The sequence below is a fragment of the Ranitomeya imitator genome, chromosome 5 (assembly GCF_032444005.1).
Source record: "Ranitomeya imitator isolate aRanImi1 chromosome 5, aRanImi1.pri, whole genome shotgun sequence".
Classification (NCBI taxonomy): domain Eukaryota; kingdom Metazoa; phylum Chordata; class Amphibia; order Anura; family Dendrobatidae; genus Ranitomeya; species Ranitomeya imitator.
Genome location: NC_091286.1, coordinates 221,898,546 through 221,915,605, shown reverse-complemented (window position 1 = coordinate 221,915,605; position 17,060 = coordinate 221,898,546). Strand labels below are relative to the sequence as shown.

The 17,060-nt window shown below is 42.8% G+C and overlaps 1 protein-coding gene across 2 annotated transcripts in view; it reads left to right on the top strand.

Annotated features, from left to right (window-relative positions):
- SYTL3 (synaptotagmin like 3) overlaps positions 1 to 17,060 on the top strand; it is a 321,014-nt gene that overhangs the window by 142,363 nt on the left and 161,591 nt on the right. For both annotated transcript variants that reach the window (XM_069725923.1, XM_069725924.1), the window contains exons 3-4: positions 4,901 to 5,116; positions 7,290 to 7,354. In XM_069725923.1, the coding sequence (XP_069582024.1) occupies positions 4,901 to 5,116; positions 7,290 to 7,354 (281 nt within the window). The remainder of the gene's footprint in view (positions 1 to 4,900; positions 5,117 to 7,289; positions 7,355 to 17,060) is intronic.

Sequence of the window (17,060 nt, the reverse complement as noted above, 5' to 3'; positions counted from 1 at the left end):
ACACCTAGCATCCAATTTACAGCCGAGTGCAGTGCGATTGCTATCTGATTGCAATGCGATTTTAACATGAGCTTTTACATAAAGCAATTCTCTGTCACGATAAATATTATTATTTATTTATATAGCACCATTGATTCCATGGTGCTTTACATGAGAAGGGGTTACATACAAATTACAGATATCACTTACAGTAAACAAACTAACAATGACAGACTGATACAGAGGGGCGAGGACCCTGCCCTTGCGGGCTTAAGGTACCTTTACACTAAACGACTTACCAACGATCACGACCAGCGATACGAGCTGGCCGTGATCGTTGGTAAGTCGTTGTGTGGTCGCTGGGGAGCTGTCACACAGACAGCTCTCTCCAGCGACCAACGATCCGGGGAAAGACTTCGGCATCGTTGAAACGGTCTTCAACGATGCCGAAGTCCCCCTGCAGCACCCAGGTAACCAGGGTAAACATTGGGTTACTAAGTGCAGGGCCGCGCTTAGTAACCCGATATTTACCCTGGTTACCATTGTAAAAGTAAAAAAAAACACTACATACTCACATTCTGATGTCTGATGTGTAGCTTCGGTAGTGATGAGGCGGCAGCGGGGTCAGTGCAGGTTGTAAGCTTTCCTGAAGAGATGGGTTTTCAGGTTCCATCTGAAGGATCCGAATGTGGTTGATAGTCGGACGTGTTGGGGCAAAGAATTCCAGAGGATGGGGGATATTCGGGAAAAGTCTTGGAGGCGGTTGGATGAGGAGCGAATAAGTGTGGAGGAGAGAAGGAGGTCTTGGTAATACCGGAGATCACGTGAGGGAAGATATCGGGAGATTAGTTCAGAGATGTATGGAGGAGATAGTTTGTGGATGGCTCTGTAGGTCAGTATTAGTAATTTGAACTGGATACGCTGAAGGAATGGGAGCCAGTGAAGAGATTTGCAGAGGGGGGAAGCAGAGGGGTAGCGAGGAGAGAGATGAATTAGTTGGGCAGCAGAGTTAAGAATGGACTGGAGAGGTAAAAGGGTGTTAGCAGGGAGGCCGCAGAAAAGGATGTTAGTCAAGGCGGGAGATGATGAGGGCGTGCACAAGCATTTTAGTAGATTGACGGTTGAGGAAAGGACTGATTCTGGAGATATTTTTGAGCTGGAGGCGACAGGAGGTGGAAAGAGCTTGGATGTGCAGTTTGAAGGACAGGGCAGAGTCGAAGGTTACTCCGAGGCAGCGGACTTCCGGTACGGGGGAAAGCATGATGTCATTGATTGCGATAGATAGGTCAGGTAAGGAAGATCTATGGGATGGAGGAAAGATGATGAGTTCAGATTTGTCCATATTGAGTTTGAGGAAGCAAGAGGAGAAGAAGGAGGATATGGCTGATAGGCACTCTGGGATTCTGGACAGCAGAGCGGTGACGTGTGGGCCAGAGAGGTAGATCTGAGTGTCATCAGCATAGAGGTGGTACTGGAATCCATGGGACTTTATGAGTTGTCCCAAGCCAAGTGTATAGATTGAGAAGAGTAGGGGTCCTAGAACAGAGCCTTGGCGGACTCCAACAGAGAGAGGGTGGGATGAGGAGGTAGTGTGGGAGTGGGAGACACTGAATGTGCGGTTGTAAAGGTACGAGGAGATTCAGGATAGGGCAAGGTCTTTCATGCCAAAGGACGCCAACTATATAGCGACATCGCGGGGGGGTCGATAGTGGACCGCACAACAAACTCACAATGGGATGAAAAAGGGGGAAGAAGGCCCTATCAATAGGGAAATTAAGAAATGGTCACCTCCTGCTCAAACCTGAGCCTGTCCCTGCACTCCCCTAATGCACTAAGTGGGTCATTCCCCCCACCACTGTCAGGCACCTCATCCCTAATTGTCACCTCACACTGCCCTGGCCGGCAAGAGCGCTAGCCTCTCCACTGCAGATGGTACCACACACGGGATAGTGACAAACACAAAAGAGATGAGGAAAAAACACCACACTTAGCTTCCAGACTCAGCTGCCCAGCTCCACACCACAGGTGACACTGAAGCCAGACTCCAAACTCCACTCAGCATAGGATACGACACCAAGACCTCAAACAGCTGAAATGTGTTGTTGGCACCAGAGAGCTCCTCACACATTGGCTGGTCTCCAGAGAAACGCTATCACCATCAGTCAGCGGATGCATCAGGTGACCATTTAAAGGATGGTGGGAGTGGTTACCACCCACATCAGCTGACCCAGCAACACTGCAGTTACACCAGATTGACAGCTGAGGAGAAACTGACATTAACCCCCGATGGTCCAGAATGGAAAAAAGCTACTTTTAAAAAAGAGTGGAGCCAGAGCTGCCACAAATCCAAAAATGGATCGTGACATTCTCTATGTCATTTACATATCATTTTCAAAGGAAATATTCATCAAAACACACACATACATATATAGATATATATCTATATATAGATATATATATATATGAATATGATTGATAGATAGAAGAAAAGCCAGCAATTTGTTTGCACTTACAGTAAAATCACACTAACAGATTAGAATACAATAGATAGAATAGATATATACACATACAATACATATATATATACTAGATTGTGGCCCGATTCTAACGCATCGGGTATTCTAGAATATGCATGTCCCCGTAGTATATGGACAATGATGATTCCAGAATTCGCGGCACACTGTGCCCGTCGCTGATTGGTCGAGGCAACCTTTATGACATCATCGTCGCCATGGCAACCATTATGACATCTACGTCGATACTGTGCCCGTTGCTGAATCAGAAACGTGAGATGTCTACGTCCTTTATGACATCATCATCGCTGTGCCCGTTGCTGATTGGTCGAGGCCTGGAGGCCTCGAGCAATCAGACGCGGGATTTCTACGTCCTTTATGACATCATCGTCGCTGTGCCCGTTGCTGATTGGTCGAGGCCGCCAGAGACGCGGGATTTCTACGTCGATGCTGTGCCGGTCTCTGATTGGTCGAGGCCTGGCGGCCTCGACCAATCAGAGAGCCGGGATTTCCAGGACAGACAGACAGACAGAAAGACAGACAGACAGACAGACGGAAAAACCCTTAGACAATTATATATATATAGATATGTCAGGGACACACACATATATACAGTACAGACCAAAAGTTTGGACACACCTAACTATGTTTGGACACACACTAACTATGTTACTATGAACTCAGTCGAGGGGTTCAAGAGAGGCCTGGATGTCTTCCTGGAGCAGAACAATATTGTATCATACAATTATTAGGTTCTGTAGAAGGACGTAGATCTGGGGATTTATTATGATGGAATATAGGCTGAACTGGATGGACAGATGTCTTTTTTCGGCCTTACTAACTATGTTACTATGTTACCTTCTCATTTAAAGATTTTTCTGTGTTTTCATGACTATGAAAATTGTACATTCACACTGAAGGCATCAAAACTATGAATTAACACATGTGGAATTATATAGTAAACAAAAAAGTGTGAAACAACTGAAATTATGTCTCTGGGAAAATGTGGCTACTTTGAAGAACCTAGAATATAAGACATAATTTCAGTTGTTTCCCCGAGGTGCCATCACTCGTTTTATTGTCTAAGGTGCCAACCTCTGCTGGTAGGTAGGCTTTGGATGTAGGATAAATTGGTGCAGTGCAGGATGAAGCACAGTTGCTTGCATGGTGATTTCTAATGTTCTTCCTGACTCTTTTTTAGAGTAATTTAATAAAAGTTAAATTTTATCGGATATATCGTCCAGTTATAGAAGGTTAATTTTGTTAGTTTTTTTTATAGAGGAATGAGCCAAAAACACTGCTGCAGTGTGTGCAAACTTGGTATAGAATTACAGAAAATGTTTGACCTCTGTAATTGCGAACAAAGGTTTCTGTACCAAATATTAATTTCTGTTTTAATTTCTGTTTTTCCATTGTATCAATTACTTATTTCATGCAATAAAATGCTAATTAATTATGTAAAGCTCATACAACGTGATTTTAAGGATTGTTTTAAGATTCTGTCTCTCACATTTGAAGTGTACCTATAATAAAAATTACAGCCCTCTCCATTCTTTGTACGTGGGAAAACGTGCAAAATCAGCAACGTACTGTACTTCACAAAGTGTGGGAAAGACTACCTAGAAGAACAGATGTTGTTTTGAAGGCAAAGAGAGGTCACGCCAAACATTGATCTGATTTAGATTTCTCCTTCGTTCATTCATTTTCCATTTTGTTAACTGATAAAAAATAATCTATCGACACTTCAATTTTTGAAAATATTCTTATTTTGCAACATTTTTGAGAAACCTGCCTAAAAGATTTGCACTGTAGTATACACTGGAGAAAGATTTTCAATTTTTGCATTCTTCTACATCAGGAAGTTTTTCAAATGATAGGTCCTATTTAAATTGAAATAGCATACACAACCCATAGATAGGTGAAATGCTGTTTTTTTGAAGAATCAGTCATGTTTTTAATCCTTTTAATTTTCTACCACATTTAGGCTATGCGCACACCACGTAGGAAAAGAGGTGCAGAATTTTCTGCACAAAATCTGCATCTCCTGGCCGTGGTTTTTATGCGGATTTTGTGCGGTTTTTATGCGGAATTGATGTGGATTTTGTGCGGATTTTCTGCAGTTTTACCACTGCGGATTTTTAAAATGGAGGGGTGCAGAAACGCTGCAGATCCGCACAAAAGAAGTGACATGCACTGCTTTGAAATCCGCAGCAATTCCGCACTGAATTTTCTGCACCATCTGCACAGCTATTTTTTTTATCCCATTGATTTACATTGTACTGTACATCACAGTGCGGATCTGCAGCGTTTCTGCGCGGAAAAATCCGCTGCGGATCCGCAGCAAATCCGCATCGTGTGCACACAGCCTTATAGTGTTTAGTTACATCTTTTTCTGTTATTTAATGCAGAAAGCTGAAAACACACTTGCAGCAGCTTCGATGGAAAGGGGCAAAGAGTGCAAGCAGAGAATACGAAGAGCGATCATGTGCTCGATGCCAAAAAGCTCTCGGAAGATTGCTGAACAGAGGTGCTGTCTGCCATGGCTGCAGTCACAGAGTGTGCGAGGAATGCCAAATTTACCGCTGCAGTATTGTATGGAAGTGCACTGTGTGCAACGCTCATGGGTAACAAACAGAGCAATTCTTGCATTCAGCTATGTAAACATTTTAACATAAAGTTGAAAATTATCTGTAATGAGTTTATTAAATGCATGCAGATTTAGTTGTATCTTTTAGTTTATGTCTGTGACCCAACGTAACTTATGATTTTATGACTCAAATCTTGTTAAAAAAATATATGTTCTGCTAGTGCAGACTTTACTGTGTATTATATATTTCACAATCTAACAAAAGTTTTTGGGTATAGAAGTGGACCCTGTCTTATAACTATGCAGTACTGTACAAGTTACACAGTAAAAAATAGTCCCCATTGTCATGATCTTCAGCCTTTTCCGACTTAGTGCTGCTCCCTAGTAAGAAGCACTCTATCATGTCACTTGAAAAGTGTGTTCCTCTCAAAAACACCGGATCGTTTCAGAGTTAAAAGTACTGTATATGGCTAAAATCCTACAGCAAGTGACTGATATATGCTGCCCGTGTCCTCTGTCAGGTTCCTTTTAATACTAGAATTCTTACCTATAGACCTTTAATTTTGGTTTTCCAATGTGTCTGTAAAATTGTTGGCTGTCTGTAATTTTTAGATAAAGGTACCTTCACACATAACGATTTCGTTAACGATATCGTTGCAACATCACGCTTTTTGTGACGTAGCAACGATCCCGGTAACGATCTCGTTATGTGTGACAGCGACCAACGATCAGGCCCCTGCTGGGAGATCGTTGGTTGCTGGGGAATGATCAGGACCTTTTTTTGGTCGCTGATCACCCGCTGTCATCACTGGATCGGTGTGTGTGTGACGCCAATCCAGCGATGTGTTCACTTGTAACTAGGGTAAACATCGGGTTACTAAGCGCAGGGCCACGCTTAGTAACCCGATATTTACCCTGGTTACCATTGTAAAAGTTAAAAAAAAAAACACTACATACTCACATTCCGATGTCTGTCACGTCCCCCGCCGTCAGCTTCCTTGCACTGACTGTCAGCACCGGCCGTAAAGCAGAGCACAGCGGTGATGTCACCACTGTGCTATGCTTTACGGCCGGCGCTGACACAGTCAGTGCGGGAAGCTGACGGCAGGGGACGTGACAGACATCGGAATGTGAGTATGTACTGTTTTTTTTTTTTAACTTTTACAATGGTAACCAGGGTAAATATCGGGTTACTAAGCGCGGCCCTGCGCTTAGTAATCCGATATTTACCCTGGTTACCCGGGGACTTCGGCATCGTTGAAGACAGTTTCAATGATGCCGAAGTCTTTTCCCTGATCGTTGGTCGCTGGAGAGAGCTGTCTGTGTGACAGCTCCCCAGCGACCACACAACGACTTACCAACGATCACGGCCAGGTCGTATCGCTGGTCGTGATCGTTGGTAAGTCGTTTAGTGTAACGGTACCTTAAGTTCTAAAAAAATAATAAATTAAAAATCAGTTTGGCAATTTTTAATGTTTCACAAAGCAGCCACATTCGATACTTACTAAATCATTCACACTTCAGTATTGTGGACTGGCAGCCACCTTCCCCGGGGCTTTGCAGGAGGAATAGAAGTTCTGGTTTCCATATTCTCCTCCGGTGTATCTGCTCTATAGTGAGCGACACCTATGGATCCCAATAGCAGCGCAGATGAGTGCCAGTTTCACCTAGTTCTTGTACCTCTAATTTGATTGACAGCTTCCTTATATGTTCACATGTGGTAGACTTGTTGAAGAAATTTCAGTGACCGTCCTATTTATCTGAATGGATCTTGCAGAAATCCATGCCGCCATCTACAAGCTGTCGATACAACCCAATTCAGATGTAAGGAGCTGAGAAATTTCTACACAAAAATGTCACATGTTCAAGAGAGGCCTGGATGTCTTCCTGGAGCAGAACAATATTGTATCATACAATTAGGTTCTGTAGAAGGACGTAGATCTGGGGATTTATTATGATGGAATATAGGCTGAACTGGATGGACAAATGTCTTTTTTCGGCCTTACTAACTATGTTACTATGTTACTATGTGTGAACGTGCAATAATTGTGATTGTGTGGTTTTCTGACTTTTTTTGCTATTATTTTCTATGACTATACTTGGAGCAAATTAAAAGTGTTTGATAAAGCACCACAATTAGGCATGTGATAAAGTAAATTTGATGAATTTACAGATACTAACATTGATGTTGTTTCCTCTATGCATAACAGGGAAGTAAAGATAAAGACTGGCGAATGGTTTCATGATGAAAGAGAAAAAAAGTTTCCCTCTGCAGGTAATATTTTTTCTGAAACATAAGTTGCACAACATTGTTACAGGTAACAATACTTGTTATTGTGTAGAAAAATTTGATTTGCTAATAGGTACATCAGACCACTACATTTGCTAGAATTATGACATATGTGGAGCAAGGCAGCCATGCTTAATGGCTCATTAATATTGAGGTTTTCTCTAAATGATCGCTTAGCTTAAATGATGCCACAAGACTGTGAAGACATAACAGCAAAATAACAATTTCACTCCCTTCCCATAATAACCATAAAAGAGACATAGATTATCATGTGGCGTGGGAATAAGTCACAGTTTTTTTAATAAAATGTATATGCTAATCATTATTAAACAACACAACTGGCCATAAGGGATATGCCGACACTGTTCCAGGTGTGGAATTCTGCACTAACTTCGGATTCTCATAATTATGAACGCCAAAGAGCTGCCCGGTCAATTAGACTGGGCTCCTACTTCCCCTCAACAAAAAGAGAGTCTGTTCCAAACAATCTTGGATGCCTGACAAGAATACAGTATGTCCAAACCAATATGCATAAGGTGTACTCCGTCTTGCATCATTAAACGTCTTGTGTCCCCCTCCAATTGGTAGTGTCTGATCGCTACACCACCATGTAAGTAAATATGTCTAGCTGTATGGGCATTTACGGTTCAACGAGTCAACTCTTTCGCATCTGCATCACATGTTCCATCAAAATTCCCAACTGAACCGTTGCCCACAAATTTCTTCCAATGTTCCCATGTCTTACCGTATAATTGCCAAGTGGAAGGGTAAACTGAAGCTCCCAGTAGTGACAATAACTAGTCTCTACTCAGTCCCACATAACCTTTGGGCATTGACAACCCACTGAGTTACCTGTGAGCAAAAGAAACCGGAATTCCTGAAAATGGTAACGAGATTCAATGATGGGATTTTTACCTGTGGAAACATGGCCAGCCTTAAACCAAATGGTATTTTCAAGGCAACAAAGAACTAGGTGGCATAAAACACTTCAGACCTGCGAAGATGACAAGCACAGGTGGTTAATGCAATGGACTACATTTGGGTTATCTGTCCAAAAAAAAGATTTTATTAGAAAATTCCTCTCTCCAGATGTCTATGGCTTCAACAATGGGGGATAGTTTGAGGAAAGTAATATTTTTACAGATTACAAATAACTTCCATGACTGGGGCCATAAACTGTGGCACCATTTGGATCCATATGTTGCACCAAAACCCATAGAACCAGACAAATCAGTAAATAATTAAATATCCTGGCTGAACACCTTGGTGCCCAGGTAACAAGTATGACCATGAAATGTAGATAGGACTTGCCTCCAAATAAGGAAGTCCTCTTGAGGAGGGCGAGTGATTCTAGTTCTTTGATCAGGCTGATTAGCTCTAAAGCTGTAAAAGGTCCTGTCCATGGTGTTAACTCTACAAGCGAAAGATAACAGACCCAGAAGGGATGGCATTTGTCAAAGGGTGACTTTTTAATGGAACAAAAACCATCAATTAGGTATTAGAGATGTTGATTTTTTTCCAGAGGGAGCCTAAAAATAATGCATGTGTCAATTTTGATGCGAAAAAAGGATAATATGCACATGGGACCTTCGGTTTTACCATTAGAAAAGGGGACCCCAAGGTTTTACTTCAATGTTTTCAGTGTGTCTAATAGTTGTTGACATTGCAGCTGAGCCAATGAAAAATAAATCATCCAAGTAGGGTCTAACTCTCCTTGACCGAGCTTCATATTGTACCATCCATTCAAACAATGAACTAAATAGCTCGAAGTAGTGGAATGAGATGGAGCATCCCATGGGATGGTAAGAGTCATAATACTAGTTTCCTTTATAAAAAAAAACAGCCCAACAGATGATAACACTCTGAGTGAACCAGGAGGGGGGTCGAAATGCTAATTCAATGTCGGATTTTGCTCCGGGTCTTGCCTCATGAACAAGTTCAACTGACCTGTCAAAAAAAGAGACGCAAGACACACAGACATCCTCAAATGGTGTATTAGAAAGAATTTTCCAGGCTCATTTTTGGGAACTACTCTGAGAGGTGAAACCCGCAAATTTGGAAAAGGAGGGAAATCAAAGGAACTGATTCTGCCCAGGCAGACCTCCTTGGATATTTTAACTTTTACGGCCTTGGGGGTGAACTCTAGCGGAAAGAAGATTTGGGAAATATGAAGGGAATGAAGAACCCAAAGGAGAAACCAAATATGATCTGTCTGGCCACTTCTTTATTGAGTTAAAGGTCTTACCATGGCTCGATCTCAACCATGTTCAACAGAGTCCTTAGTCTCACCCTGGTGGGAGGTTTTGTATGTAACTTTGAGGTTGGGTGATAACATCTGATGACTGAATCCACACTGCCGCGAGAGGCGCATTCATGTTTATATTTGCAAAGGTCATAGAAATGACAATGGCCTTCATTGAATAATCAACAGGAGCCAAGTCGATGGATGGCCACTGTCCCCTGAATTAGTGGGATTCCTAAGGCAGTGACTGGCCTGAGAAAGGGATTTTGTTTTTTGGAACGCAATAAGTCTTAGCCAAACATCAGTAGCCCTAACACCCCAACCAATGTGAGGTTGTAGGGGACTTCTTCCAGGTTCTGAAGCAGCAAAACAGCCACAGACCATCACACTACCACCACCATATTTTACTCTTGGTATGATATTCCTTTTCTGAAATGCTGTGTTACTATGCAAGATGTAATGGGACATACACCTTCCAAAAAGTTCAAATTTTGTCTAGTCCAGTCCACAAAGTATTCTTGCAAATGATGTTTCCTGACAAAACTGAGATGAGTTTTTATGGTCTTATTGCTCAGTTGTGGTTTACATCTTGGAACTCTGCCATGCAGACATTTTTTGCACAATTTATTCCTTATGGTGGCGTCATGAACACTGACCTTAACCCCTTCATGACCATGGGATTTTTCGTTTTTCCGTGTTCGTTTTTCACTCCCCTCCTTCCCAGAGCCATAACATTTTTATTTTTCCGTCAATTTGGCCATGCGAGGGCTTATTTTTTGAGGGACGAGTTGTACTTTTGAACGACATCATTGGTTTTAGCATGTCGTGTACTAGAAAACGGGAAAAAAATTCCAAGTTTGGCTTTTTTGCTAGGTTCACTAAATGCTAAAACTGACTTGACATTATGATTCTCCAGGTCAGTACGAGTTCATAGACACCTAACATGACTAGGTTATTTTTTATCTAAGTGGTGAAAAAAAATTCCAAACTTTGCTAAAAAATAAATAAAATTGCGCCATTTTCCGATACTCGTAGCGTCTCCATTTTTTGTGATCTGGGGTCGGTTGAGGGCTTATTTTTTGCGTGCCGAGATGACGTTTTTTAATGATAGCATTTCGGTGCAGATACGTTCTTTTGATCGCCCATTATTGCATTTTAATGCAATGTCGCGGCGACCAAAAAAACGTAATTCTGGTGTTTCGAATTTTTTTCCCGCTACGCTGTTTAGCGATCAGGTTAATGCTTTTTTTTAATTGATAGATCGGGCGATTCTGAGCGCGGTGATACCAAATATGTGTAGATTTGATATTTCTTTTATTGATTTATTTTGATTGGGGCGAAAGGGGGGTGATTTAAACTTTTATATTTTTTTTATTTTTTTAACATTTTTTTCAACTTTTTTTTTTAACTTTTGCCATGCTTCAATAGCCTCCATGGGAGGCTAGAAGCAGGCACAACGCGATCGCCTCTGCTACATAGCAGCGATCTGCTGATCGCTGCTATGTAGCAGAAATGCAGGTGTGCTGTGAGCGCCGACCACAGGGTGGCGCTCACAGCCACCGGCGATCAGTAACCATAGAGGTCTCAAGGACCTCTATGGTTACAATGGAGACGCATCGCCGACCCCCGATCATGTGACGGGGGTCGGCGATGCCGTCATTTCCGGCCGCCCGGCCGGAAGCGGTATTTAAATGCCGCTGTCTGCGTTTGACAGCGGCATTTAACTAGTTAATAGGTGCGGGCAGATCGCGATTCTGCCCGCGCCTGTTACGGGCACATGTCAGCTGTTCAAAACAGCTGACATGTCCCGGCTTTGATGCGGGCTCACCGCGGAGCCATGCATCAAAGCAGGGGATCTGACCTTGGACGTACTATCCCGTCCAAGGTCAGATAGGGGTTAACTATAGCAAGTGAGGCCTGAATTTATTTCGATGTTGTTGTGGGGTATTTTGTGACCTCTTGGATGGCTCTCACTATGGTTTGCTGGTGTCTCAAAGCTTTAGTAATGGCTTTATAACCTTTTCCAGACTAATAGATCTCAGTTACTTTGTTTCCCATTTGTTCCAGAATGTCTTTGTATTGCGACATGTTATCTAGCTTTTGAGGATCTTTTGGTCTACTTCACTTTGTGAGGCAGGTCCTATTTAAGTGATTTCTTGATTGAAAACAGGTGTGGCAGTAGTCAGGCCTGGCTGTGGATAGGGATTTGAACGCAGATTTCCAAAGATGTGATAAACCACTTTTTCATACAGGGCACTGTAAGTTTGGATTCTTATTCCCTTAATAATGAAGACTTTCATTTAAAAACTGCATTTTGTGTTTACATGTGTTATCTTTGTTGAATATTTAAATTTGTTTGGTGATCTAAAATATTTAAGTATGACAAAAATGTAAAGGAATAGGAAATCAGGAAGGGGGCAAACACTTTTTCTCACCACTGTACATGCCTATATAGATGGCTTAGAAGGGTTGACCTTACTGACAGATTCCCTTTAAAGGCATCCAAAGGGATAATGGAAAAAATAAGAAACACAAGCAATGTCAGAACAGTAAGAATGAATCTCAATGACACACACCAGGAGAAGAAAACATTGCAATTGCAGGCAAGAGCAGGATGACACCAGGGAATTGAAATAGAGCACCGACCCATCTCTACAATGGTAACAGTGAGCGGCAATAGCCATTAGACAGTCAGTAAACACTTTTTCACACCACTGTTGATCATAGGAAGCCGAATAGTGTGATGCCTTGATATTTGCCATCCAATGTCTTATTTCAGAAAAATCCACATTTTCCTTATATGTAAATGAGCTGTTCAGGACTGTAGGACAGACACTAAATTCCTTTTAAGAACTTGATTTTGGATTGTTTTTTTGTCTGTCTCTAATCTGCCTAATCCCCTAGCAGTCTCGGACTGGCCCATAGGGGAACAAGGGAATTCCCTGGTGGGCCCCTGTGGTGATCTGGGCCTCCAACCCCACTATATGGGCAGTACTTGGCATAATTCACTTGATTCACTCTGTACAGAAAAAGACAGCATCTCATCATTCATTAAGCAAACCACCCAGTTTAGAGATATAGGTAAATTTGTGAAAGAGGGTGGTGTAATATTTGTATGCCTGTGAGAAGTGGGCACCCTAAAATCAATATAACTGGTGGGCCCTTGGCACCCCAGTCCGACACTGCTGCCTAGTCATTCTGACATTTGCTCCGCCTCATTGCTATTTACTGTTTGAGAGAGAGGGAGAGATTTTTTCATATGCCAGAATGGAAAACGCTACTGCGGATCTGCAAGGAGAATTGACATGCTGCGGAAAATAAAGTAATGCGATTCTGCGCGGAATTTTCCACAGCATGTGCACAGCGTTTTTGCATTTCCCATTTATTAACATTGTGTGCACTCTGTATTGCGGATTTGAGGCAATTCCGCACGTCCAAAAACGCTGCGGTAACACATCAAAATCCGCAACGTGTGCACATACCCTTAGGCCGGCTTCACACTTGCGAGTTTTACGGACGTAAGAGCGCAGAAACTACGTCCGTAAAACTCGCAAAAAATACGGCACAATTATTCTCTATGCCCCTGCTCCTATCTGCCGTATTTTACTGATCAGTATTATACGGCTTTCTACGGCCGTACAAAATTGCAGCATGCTGCGTTTGTCACCGTACTGCGCAAGAAATACGCCAATGAAAGTCTATGGAAGCGTGAAAAATACGGATTTCACACGGACAAGCAGTGTGACTTGCGAGAAATACGCAGCGCTGTTAGAGAGAAAAGCCGGTAATTCAGTGCGGTGTACAGTAAAATCACACTGACAGCTTACAGTCCAATAGGTAGAATAAATGTGTACACATAGAATAGGTATATATATATATATATATGTCAGTGAGACACATATATGTATATATATTAATATTTATTCCAGCGCTATACAGCTTGAAAGCCGGTAATTCAATTACCGGCTTTTTCTTTCTCCTTCCTAAAAGCCGACATGATTTGAGACATGGTTTACATACAGTAAACCATGTCTTCTCTCCATTTTTTTTGCAGATTCCACACTACTAATGTCAGTAGAGTGTATCTGCAAAATTTGGCCGTTCTAGCTCTTAAAATAAAGGGTTAAATGGCGGAAAAAATTGGCGTGGGCTCCCGCGCAATTTTCTCCGCCAGAGTAGTAAAGCCAGTGACTGAGGGCAGATATTAATAGCCTGGAGAGGGTCCATGGTTATTGGCCCCCCCCCTGGCTAAAAATATCTGCCCCCAGCCACCCCAGAAAAGGCACATCTGGAAGATGCGCCTATTCTGGCACTTGGCCACTCTCTTCCCATTCCCGTGTAGCGGTGGGATATGGGGTAATGAAGGGTTAATGCCACCTTGCTATTGTAAGGTGACATTAAGCCTAATTAATAATGGAGAGGCGTCAATTATGACACCTATCCATTATTAATCCAATTGAATGAAAGGGTTAAATAAAACACAAACACATTATTTAAAATTATTTTAATGAAATAAAAACAATGGTTGTTGGAGTATTTTATTCTACGCCCAATCCAATCACTGAAGACCCTCGTTCTGTGAAAGAAAAAACATAATAAACCAACAATATACTTACCCTCCGCAGATCTGTAACGTCCAACGATGTAAATCCTTCTGAAGGGGTTAAAACATTTTGCAGCAAGGAGCTTTGCTAATGCAGGCTGCTCCTCACTGCAAAACCCCGGGGAATGAGTCTAAATATAGATCAATGAGCTATATTTAGCTTCATTTGCGGTGAGGCGCCCTCTGCTGGCTGTTTATAGATCGTGGGAACTTGCCTAGAAAGCCTGGGAGCTTTCTAGGAAATTTCCCACGATCTATGAACATCCAGCAGAGGGCGCCTCACCGCAAATGAAGCTAAATATAGCTCATTGATCTATTTTTAGACTCATTCCCCGGGGTTTTGCAGCGAGGAGCAGCCTGCATTAGCAAAGCTCCTTGCTGCAAAATGTTTTAACCCCTTCAGAAGGATTTACATCGTTGGACGTTACAGATCTGCGGAGGGTAAGTATATTGTTGGTTTATTATGTTTTTTCTTTCACAGAACGAGGGTCTTCAGTGATTGGATTGGGCGTAGAATAAAATACTCCAACAACCATTGTTTTTATTTCATTAAAATAATTTTAAATAATGTGTTTGTGTTTTATTTAACCCTTTCATTCAATTGGATTAATAATGGATAGGTGTCATAATTGACGCCTCTCCATTATTAATTAGGCTTAATGTCACCTTACAATAGCAAGGTGGCATTAACCCTTCATTACCCCATATCCCACCGCTACACGGGAATGGGAAGAGAGTGGCCAAGTGCCAGAATAGGCGCATCTTCCAGATGTGCCTTTTCTGGGGTGGCTGGGGGCAGATATTTTTAGCCAGGGGGGGCCAATAACCATGGACCTTCTCCAGGCTATTAATATCTGCCCTCAGTCACTGGCTTTACTACTCTGGCGGAGAAAATTGCGCGGGAGCCCACGCCAATTTTTTCCGCCATTTAACCCTTTATTTTAAGAGCTAGAACGGCCAAATTTTGCAGATACACTCTACTGACATTAGTAGTGTGGAATCTGCAAAAAAAATGGAGAGAAGACATGGTTTACTGTATGTAAACCATGTCTCAAATCATGTCGGCTTTTAGGAAGGAGAAAGAAAAAGCCGGTAATTGAATTACCGGCTTTCAAGCTGTATAGCGCTGGAATAAATATTAATATATATACATATATGTGTCTAATGACATATATATATATATATATATATAGACAGTATATATATATATTTTTTTCTTTTTGGGACACATGGATCATTTCTATAGCGGTATGTTGGTTTTACAAGCCTGCGAGAAAACCACGCAGTACGGATGCCATACGGATTACATACGGAGGATGCCATGCGCAAAAAACGCTGACACACCCTGCCTACGGAGGAGCTACGGACCACTATTTTCGGGACATTTCAGCGTATTACGGCCGTAATATACGACCGTATTTTCATACGCTGAGTGTGAAGCCGGCCTTAGCCAGCAGCTATGGCTGTTTTGGAGACCTGATACTGACTGTCTTCTTATAGTGGGAATAAAATAAAATGTGTGGTAAAATAAATCTGGTAAAAAGAGTTAAAAGGCTTTAAGTATCACTATGAGGCCACATTCACACATTCAGTATTCGGTCAGTATTTTACCTCAGTATCTGTAAGCCAAAACCAGGAGTGGAACAATCAGTGGAAAAGTATAATAGAAACATATGCACCACTTCTGTATTTATCACCCACTACTGGTTTTGGCTTACAAATACTGAGGTAAAATACTGACCAAATTCTGAATAGCATATCATGTGTACATATGCAGGGCTGCCATCATGGCATTACTGCCCTTACTGGCGTATGGGGCCTGAAGAGCAGAGAGGGCCCGCAGCGAGCCCCCTCTGTTCTGCTCATCGGGCCCAAGCGGCAGGATCACTTCAGTAACTGACCATGCGTCCTCCGATGCACGATCAGGTAAAATCTGTTGCCGTACAGGAGATTCCTCCTGCACGGCAACAGTTAACAGCTGCCAGCCAATCATAGGCCAGCAGTTGATGTCAGCTCGTACTTCGCTGACGTATGATGTGACTGTCATATGCCGGAATGATGCTGCACACAGCCTCAGTCGAATCCTAGGTGAGGACATCGCTGGAGCTCGGCCAGGTAAGGAAAAACATTTTTTTTATTAAGGTGCGGTATGGGGCATATTTGTTAGGAGTCGAGTTCCCGCCTCTGCACTGGGGGAATCTCGAACCATCTCCGCCGCGGTCTGCCATTCCTCTCCAGCCGCAATGGAGCCTGGTCAGCGGAGACATCGGTCCCAGCGTCTGGCTCAGCCTGATACTGTGTGGATGGTTTCTGCTGCTTTCCCAGGCTCAGCCAATGTAGCCAGTTGTTAAGGACTGGCGGAACGCACCAAGTACAAGATGAAATGGAACTAGGTGCGTTCGCAGTCCGAGGTCCACCGTGCAGATAAAAACCCTGCTGCTAGTAAGACGGACTATATGGCGGTACTATAAGTATACACGCATGAGTTAACTTCACCCTGCGTGAAGGAAGCGATCCTGTTGCGTCACAGGACCGTGGTTCCGCACATAGAGCGCGAGCAAGAAGTCAGCGAACTCAACCCCAACTAGGATTGAAGTCCGATTAGACACTTGCTGGCACAACACCGCAACTGGGTGTGTAAGGAAACTAAATAATAATATAAAGGCACAAGAGTGCGTGCGGTGCCGCACTGACGGACGCCACTAACCACCCAGGCTTGGGTCAGGAAAGCGCAGAGCAAGCGCACGGCGCCGTACAGGCGGACACAGCAATTTGTAGCTGTAATGTGTGTTACGTGCTGTTGGATAAGTCGGGCGCTAGATAGCAAACATACACCTTCCGCGAAC